The sequence below is a fragment of the Lampetra fluviatilis genome, chromosome 63 (genome assembly GCF_964198595.1).
Source record: "Lampetra fluviatilis chromosome 63, kcLamFluv1.1, whole genome shotgun sequence".
Taxonomy (NCBI): Eukaryota; Metazoa; Chordata; class Hyperoartia; order Petromyzontiformes; family Petromyzontidae; genus Lampetra; species Lampetra fluviatilis.
The window spans coordinates 3,315,268-3,323,970 of NC_136337.1; the positions used below are offsets into that span (position 1 = coordinate 3,315,268).

An 8,703-nucleotide genomic window follows, 5' to 3' on the forward strand; every position below is an offset into this window, starting at 1 on the left:
AAGCAAAAAAACATCGCAAGAGCCGAAAGATTACCCCTGAAATTGGGATCACACGCAGCAGCAGCAGTAGCAGCAGTAGAATCCCACCCCCCCCCCCCCCTGTTGATAACGTCTTGGCAGGACCCTCCTGTAAACGAGTCTTCAGACTCAGTGAGGATTTCCTGGTTCAGCAAGTGTAGGAATACTAATAAATAAATGCGTGCACATGCCGCACTGTGGGTTCACATGCCTGCACGCATACAGATGAATGTGCGTGTGTGTGTGTGTAACTTAACATTAATGTACGCGGTGTCCAGTTGCAAAAAATTAACCCGTAAAAACAAAGTTTTTCACTATAAATCCTTTATATGCGTGGCATCGGTTTTATTTTATTATTCATTTCTGTTTTTCTTGAGTAAGAGTTTCATTTTTATCACATTGGTCTTTGAAACGGGCGGCTAGAGTCCTCTCGTCCTCTGGCTTGAGATGGCTGCCACCTATGGGTCAGATGATTGCCTGCCACCATTAAGCAATTGGTAATTAAATATAATTTTTTTTTTCCTAAAATGTTGAAAATTTTGGAAAAATGTTTTCACGAAAATGAATTGTCACGCACAACGAGTCTGTGTGCAAAATGTCAGCTCGATTGGATCACGGGAAGTGGGTTAAAAAACGACCGAAAGATTTGCACGGTCGTAAGCGCGCAAGCAAGCAAGCAAGTGAACTTAATATAAAGGATTTAAAAAGATCCCCCGTGTAGCCTGTAGCAGACTGTCGGGGCAAGGGCTGTTAGCGATCAGCACCTATGAAGGTCGGCACGGGACACGAGGCGTATATGTGGCGGTCACCACACCCAGCTGCCTTTGTCTCCTCGATGCTGCTGTTTACAAACCCGCACCAGCTACTAATTTAAGTCTGAGTCAACCTAGGGGAGGCCCAGGACTGGTTCATGGTATTCCTCACTGGTGTAGGCCGTGAGCGGGGATCGGACTCGGGTTCGTAGCGCGGCTCGCTAAACGCTGCACTCACATTATCACGGTTAGCCGTGTGTGGTGCGAAAATAAGTTCAACATCCATAAATACACTCCCGCTCCCCATAACGTATACAAAGACAAAGATCCCCCGCATAGCCTTAACAGACTGTTGGGGCAAGTGCTGTTAGCGAGAAGCACCTATTAAGGCCGGCACGGCACACGAGGGGGTGGGGTGACCAGCACCACGCCCGACCGCCTTTGTCTCCCCAGTGGCGATGTTTACACATCGCACCAGGTACTCATTTGAGGCTGAGTCGACCTAGGGGAGGCCCAGGATCGATTCAGATAATCGTCACTGGCGTTGGTGGTGACCGTGAGCGGGAATCGAACTCGGGCCGCCGTGATCGTAGCGCAACGCTACCGCTCCCCACAAAACGTACACGTACACACTTACACAAAGATAAAGACAAAGATCCCCCGCATAGCCTTAACAGACTGTAGGGGCAAGTGCTGTTAGCGAGCACCTATGAAGGCCGGAACGGTACACGAGGGGGTAGGTGGCCAGGACCACGCCCGACCACCTTTGTCTCCCTAGTGGCAATGTTTACACACTGCACCAGGTACTCATTTAAGGCTGAGTCGACCTAGGGGAGGCCCAGAACCGGTTCAGATAATCGTCACCGGTGTTAGCCGTGAGCGGGAATCGAACCCGGGTCGCCGGGTTCATAGCGCAGCGCGCTAACCGCTACACCACCGCTCCCCAAACACACACTCACACACACACATGCGCACGCATAAAAGCACGCCCTGTTTTCCGAGCCAAGTGAGAGTCCTTGGAGACTGCGAGCAAGCTCTCTGCCTTTCTCAAGCGAGTCCCGGGCTGGAAAACAATCGGCAAAGAGCGGAGACGGAAACAAGAGTGGGGCCCTTGTCAAACAGAAAGGCACCAATTGACATTTAAAGAAATATTTAACCTCTTCTTTCGGTGAGTCTCAAGACTTTTTGTTCAGGGTGCGTGGGATATTTCTTCCTCTTATTTTTATTATCATTCAGGAACGCTGAACCGAGTCTCAAGACTTTTTTTTCGGGAGGGTCCTGCCAAATGTTTAGCGATGTCGCTGCTGTGCGTGATCTCCTGGGCGAGTCGTCTGCAGGTTAGTTTTTCAGCGTTGGCATGTCTCTTTGGCCATGAACCAGCGAACATTTTTCGCGCTGTGGGAGGAAAGATGAGATCCCCAGAGGGAACCCCACGCAGAGCCAGGGGGAGAGAATACAAACACCACACACTCTCAACTCGCACGCACTGGCTCAACACACACTCACGCACACTCTGAAGAACGTGCCAAAGACAAAGATCCCCCGAGTAGCCTGTAACAGACTGGTGGGGCAAGTGCTGTTAGCGAGTGGCACCTATGAAGGCCGGCACGGCACACGAGGGGGTGGGTGGCCAACACCACGCCCGGCCGCCTTTGTCTCCCCATTGGTGATGTTTACACACCGCACCAGGTACTCATTTGAGGCTGTGTCGGCCTAGGGGAGGCCCAGGACCGGTTCAGAATATCGTCACTGGTGGTGGCCGTGAGTTGGAATCGAACTCGGGTCGCCGGGTTCGTAGTGCGGCATGCTATCTGCTACACGGTGGTGACGTCACCACGGCTTTGTGCCAGGCCAGGTGCACTCCGAGGCCACGTGAAGTGTCGAAGGCTCGCTGACAGGAAGTCACGTGACAGAGCCAGCAGGTGCCACGTGTTGACTGACCGAGACGAGTTGACAGATGCACCAGCTGTGCCCCCTGCTGTGCCAACTGTGGTGGCAGGGAGTGGTGGAGCCTCTGCGACAGGCGGCAAAACGCACCACCGCTGGGCTACCACGACAGCGGCGATGACGGCGGCGGCGATGACGGCGGTGGCGGCGATGGCGGCAAGCAGCGCGCTCGCACGTTCGCGAACGGACGAGCACGTTCGCGGCGGTGGATGCTAAGTCGACCGCCCCACGTTCTGCCTCCCTCCCCCAGAGACGCGGTGGAGAGAGCGACGCGGCTGTACGGGCAGGCGGAGGAGCAGGTGCACAACCTCGTGATGCTGTCCAACGCCTGCGCGCACCGCCTCGACCGCCTGCTGGCGTACTGGCCCTTGCAGAAGAGGGCCACGCAGGTAAGGCCCGCTTGCGCGTGTGGATCTGTAGATCGCTGTGCGAGTCTATGGGTGTCTATGTGAGTCTATGGGTGTCTATGTGAGTCTATGGGTGTCTATGTGAGTCTATGGGTGTCTGTGTGAGTCTATGGTTCTGTATGTGGATCTATAGAGATGTGTGTGAGTCTATGGGTGTCTATGCGAGTCTATGGTTCTGTACATGAATCTGTAGATCGCTGTGCGAGTCTATGGGTGTCTATGCGAGTCTATGGTTCTGTACATGAATCTGTAGATCTCTGTGTGACTATGGGTGTCTATGCGAGTCTATGGTTCTGTACATGAATCTGTAGATCTCTGTGTGAGTCTATGGGTGTCTATGCGAGTCTATGGCTCTGTACATAAATCTGTAGATCTCTGTGTGAGTCTATGGGTGTCTATGCGAGTCTATGACTCTGTACATGAATCTGTAGATCGCTGTGCGAGTCTATGGGTGTCTATGCGAGTCTATGGCTCTGTACATGAATCTGTAGATCGCTGTGCGAGTCTATGGGTGTCTATGTGAGTCTATGGCTCTGTACATGAATCTGTAGATCTCTGTGTAAGTCTATGGGTGTCTATGTGAGTGTATGGCTCTGTACATGAATCTGTAGATCTCTGTGTGAGTTTATGGGTGTCTATGTGAGTGTATGGCTCTGTACATGAATCTGTAGATCTCTGTGTGAGTCTATGGGTGTCTATGCGAGTGTATGGCTCTGTAGATTAATGTGTAGATCTCTGTGTGAGTCTATGGGTGTCTATGTGAGTGTATGGCTCTGTACATGAATCTGTAGATCGCTGTGCGAGTCTATGGGTGTCTATGCGAGTGTATGGCTCTGTAGATTAATGTGTAGATCTCTGTGTGAGTCTATGGGTGTCTATGTGAGTGTATGGCTCTAAATGTGAATCTATAGATCTGTGTGAGTCTATGGGTGTCTATGCGAGTCTATGGTTCTGTATGTGGATCTATGGAGATGTGTGTAAGTCTATGGGTGTCTATGCGAGTGTATGGCTCTGTACATGAATCTGTAGATCTCTGTGTGAGTCTATGGGTGTCTATGTGAGTGTATGGCTCTGTACATGAATCTGTAGATCTCTGTGTGAGTCTATGGGTGTCTATGTGAGTGTATGGCTCTGTACATGAATCTGTAGATCTCTGTGTGAGTCTCTGGGTGTCTATGTGAGTGTATGGCTCTGTACATGAATCTGTAGATCTCTGTGTGAGTCTATGGGTGTCTATGCGAGTGGTTCTGTATGTGAGTCTATAGATCTCTGTGAGTCTATGGACGTCTATGTGAGTGTATGGCTCTGTATGGGAATCTCTAGATCCGTGTGATGTGAGTCTATGGGTCTCTATGTGAGTCTATGGTTCTGTATGTGAGTCTATTGATCTCCGTATGAGTCTATGGGTCTCTGTGTGAGTCATTGGTTCTGAATGAGGCGGCCATTGCGTGCCAGCGTCGTGGTTCTAATTTAAAAAAATGGCACCGCTGGGGTTTGGCGCGGCAATCATCGCCCCCTACTGCGAAAGACTTGGTGGGACCCTCCTGGAAAAAGAGTCGTGAAGACTTGGCAGAGGTCGCAACCGGGTACCCGATACCCGTACCCTACCCGATACCCGGCTACCCGTACCCCGCCGGGTACGGCTACCCGTTTGCGACCCTGGTGCGGCCGGGTACGGGTAGGCCGTGAGTCACTGGTGAGTAACCGTTTGTCACTCATTTCGGGTAGGGTACGGGTACGGTACGGGTACGGATAGGGAACGGGTACCCGTACCCGGCCGGGTACGGGTACCCATTTGCGACCCTGGTGCGGCCGAATACGGGTACAGGTAAGGAATCAAAACCCGTTTGCGACCTCTGGTGGCCGGATAGTTGGGCTGATTGAGGAGCACGGTGGAGGGCTGGGGGGGAGCGATGTGGTTCGGCGCACGTGCAATCGCCGCAGATTAAAGTTCACGCTCGTAAGAAAAAAATCAAGTCGCCGAAGCAAACGTCGCTCGCCGCCCCCGTGACTCTGCGTGGTGTTCAGGCGCAAAGCTGGCTGGAGCAAGAGGGAGAGGTCGGACTGCGGTGTACGGACGCTCTCCCAGACTCTCTGGCTTGCCTGCGCACCGCTCACCAGGAGTTCCAGAGCTTCTACGCCAGAGCCAAGGTGATCCAGAAACAAACCCCCACGTCGTCACATCGTTGTAGTTGAGCCGCCGTGGCGAGATGTTAATTCCCTCGCTTGCTATGCAGGAGGTCGTGGGTTCGGTCCCAACCCCTGCTGATGCCTGTTGCATATTTGGAGTTTGCATGTTCTGCAGGTCCTCCGGTTTTACCCTCAACATTTAGAATCAACGTGCGTTTATTTGGCTGCTGTACATTTTCACACGTGATAAGCCGCTTCTGAAAAAGAGCTACACGTAGCTCAGTGGACGACATTGATGACGACGACGACGACGATGGTGACGACGTTGACGTTGACGATGCTGACGACGACGATGACGATTTAGTTGACGATGACTACGACGTTGACGACGACGTTGATGTTGACGACGATGACGACAATGTCGATGACGATGTCGATGACAACGTTGATGACGTTGACAATGACGACCATGGTGACGACGTTGACGATGACGTTGACGTTGATGACGACGACGTTGATGACGACGACGTTGATGACGTCGACGATGACGACGTTGATGACGACGATGTCGATGACGACGTCGATGACGACGTCGACGATGTCGATGACGACGTCGACGATGTCGATGACGACGTTGATGACGTTGACAATGACGTCGTTGACGACGACGTTGATGTTGACGACGATGACGACGTTGACGACGATGTCGATGACGACGTTGACGACGTTGACGACGACGATGACGTTGATGTTGACGACGTTGATGACGATGACGACGACGATGACGACGTCTGCGATGTCGATGACAACGTCGACAATGACGCCGACAACGACGACCATGATGACGACCGTGCTGACGACGATGTTTGCGTTGTGCAGGAGCGCTGCGACGACGCCGACGACGTCGTGCGGGAGCTGGAGCCGTTTAACGACGCGGAGCCCGGCCTGGAGCAGTGCGCCAGGACCGCGCGGGAGCTGCGGCCGCTCGCCGACGACTTCCGCCGCCGCCTGGAGAGCCGGCGGGCCCACGTTCAGCAGGCCGTGCGGCTCTACACCTTCCTGGACAGGGTGAGCGAGGCCCAGGAAGGGATGGATACGAGCGCACATCTCGGGTGGCAAGGCGGCCACGTGGTGCTGCTTATGTCCTGAGTAGCGTGCTGAAATCAGGCCTTGCTTGCCCTGTCGGTAACCACCCTCCTACCCCTCTCCCCGTGACCTCCCCGCCAGTGTAGCGTGAGGATGAGTTGCTTATATGAAGACTCTTCTTGGTTCTTTCGGTAAAGTCACGTAGAAGGGAAGTAATAAAATAATAAAAATAAAACGTGACGAAATAATTCTCACGAACGTTTTGGCCACAACGCAAGCAGCCGTCTTCAGGTGGAGAACAGGTCTGTTGAGAAGGCAGAGTTCTCCACCTGAAGACGGCTGCTTGCGTTGTGGCCAAAACGTTCGTGATAATTATTTTGTTATGTTTTATTTTTATTATTTTATTATTTCCCTTCTACGTGACTTTACCGAGAGAACCAAGAAGATGAATCCCTGCAGTCACGAAAGCTTTAAATCGAAATATATGAAGACTGTGCATAAATCCAGCTTTCCAGTGTATTTACCCCTTGCACAGTCAGGTTAGGGCCCCTTCTTTGATGTCGTCGCCCCAATCGTTGTCCAGCGGGCACAAATTATGCCGTGCGTGTGCACGTAGACACGACTGATCCTCTTGTAAATGCATCTGCGCGTAAAGAGTGTAAAGAGTGTGTGTGTGTCTTCTTGGTTCTTTCGGTAAAGTCACGTAGAATGGAAATAATAAAATAATAATACAATAAAACATAATAAAATAATTCTCGCAACGTTTCGGCCGCAACACAAGCAGCCGTCCTCAGGTGAAGAAGAATTATCGACAGACCTGTTCTTCACCTGAGGACGGCCGCTTGCGTTGTGGCCGAAACGTCGTGAGAATTATTTTATTATTTCCATTCTACGTGAATTTACCGAAAGAGCCAAGAAGATGAATCCCTGCAGTCACGAAATCAAAATTTAGTGTGTGAGTGTGTTTGTGTGGGGAGCGGGGGCATCTTCCAGTCTGGTCCATCTGCGAGACTTCGACAATTCACGTGGCCTCAAAGTGCACCTGGCCTGGCACAGGAGCGCCGAGGGTGGCGTCACCGCAACTTAGTGGTGAACGGTGGCTGTGGTTGTTGTTGTTGTTGGAGCGGTGGCACAGTGGTTGACACAGTGGTGGTGAGTACATCCCAGGCTCAGCTCCAGCTACTTTCGTAGGTGCCCAGTAGGGTAGTCGTGTCTGTGTGGGGAGGGGGGGGGGCACCATAACAGAGATTCACAGCACGAAGCAAAGTGAACTTGGCCAGGCCGAAGGGACATTCGGTGGTGCAGGGCCCCCCCCCCTCACCCCAGCCCCCCCCCCCTCACCCCAGCCACCCCGCCCCCCCCTCACCCCAGCCACCCCGCCCCCCCCCTCACCCCAGCCACCCCCCCCTCACCCCAGCCACCCCCCCCCCTCACCCCAGCCACCCCGCCCCCCCCCTCACCCCAGCCACCCCGCCCCCCCCCTCACCCCAGCCACCCCGCCCCCCCCCTCACCCCAGCCACCCCGCCCCCCCCTCACCCCAGCCACCCCGCCCCCCCCCTCACCCCAGCCACCCCCCCCTCACCCCAGCCACCCCCCCCCCTCACCCCAGCCACCCCGCCCCCCCCCTCACCCCAGCCACCCCGCCCCCCCCCCTCACCCCAGCCACCCCGCCCCCCCCCTCACCCCAGCCACCCCCCCCTCACCCCAGCCACCCCGCCCCCCCCTCACCCCATCCACCCCGCCCCCCCCCTCACCCCAGCCCTGGTACCGTCTGCAGCTTCTCCCGATGGCTGTAGATTTGAAGTTTCGTGACTGCAAGGATTCATACTCTTAGTTCTTTAGGTAAAGTCACGTGGGTAAAAAATGAAATTAAAATAATTAGAAATAAAACAATAAAATCACGACGTTTCGGAGGCGACACAAGTCTCCGTCATCAGGTGGGACCGTCACAGCCAGATTCGCTTGATGTCGTGATTTTATTATTTTATTTTTTATTAATTTTAATTTCATTGTTTACCTACACGGTGACTTTACCAAAAGAACTAAGGGTATATTCTACCGATGGCTCCGGCATTTCTGTCGTGGCAAAGCTTCGCCCACATCGAAAGGGAGCCCCCCCCCTCCCCCGTGTGCCGAGCTCGCCCCCTTAGCCAGCCCCTCCCACGCGGCTGCGATATTCCCCGCTGCCAATTCAGCTGCAGGGTGCCGTCACCGCCGCCCCCGCCGCCGCCGTCGTATCGGGGATGTGTGGCAGACGCGTCCAGGCAGCATCGGTGCCAGGCGCGAGGGCGATAGTTGCGCAGCGTCGTCGCGACATTCCGTGGCGGCTCCGTCGCCGCCGCCGCCGACGCCACTGAGTTGC

The 8,703-nt window shown here is 54.0% G+C and overlaps 1 protein-coding gene across 1 annotated transcript in view; it reads left to right on the top strand.

The window, feature by feature from the left end:
• The window catches only part of LOC144951648 (uncharacterized), a 106,788-nt gene that overhangs the window by 77,440 nt on the left and 20,645 nt on the right, over positions 1 to 8,703 (top strand). The window contains exons 13-15 of the mRNA XM_078881940.1: positions 2,968 to 3,106; positions 5,153 to 5,275; positions 6,134 to 6,322. Coding sequence (XP_078738066.1) covers positions 2,968 to 3,106; positions 5,153 to 5,275; positions 6,134 to 6,322 — 451 coding nt within the window. The remainder of the gene's footprint in view (positions 1 to 2,967; positions 3,107 to 5,152; positions 5,276 to 6,133; positions 6,323 to 8,703) is intronic.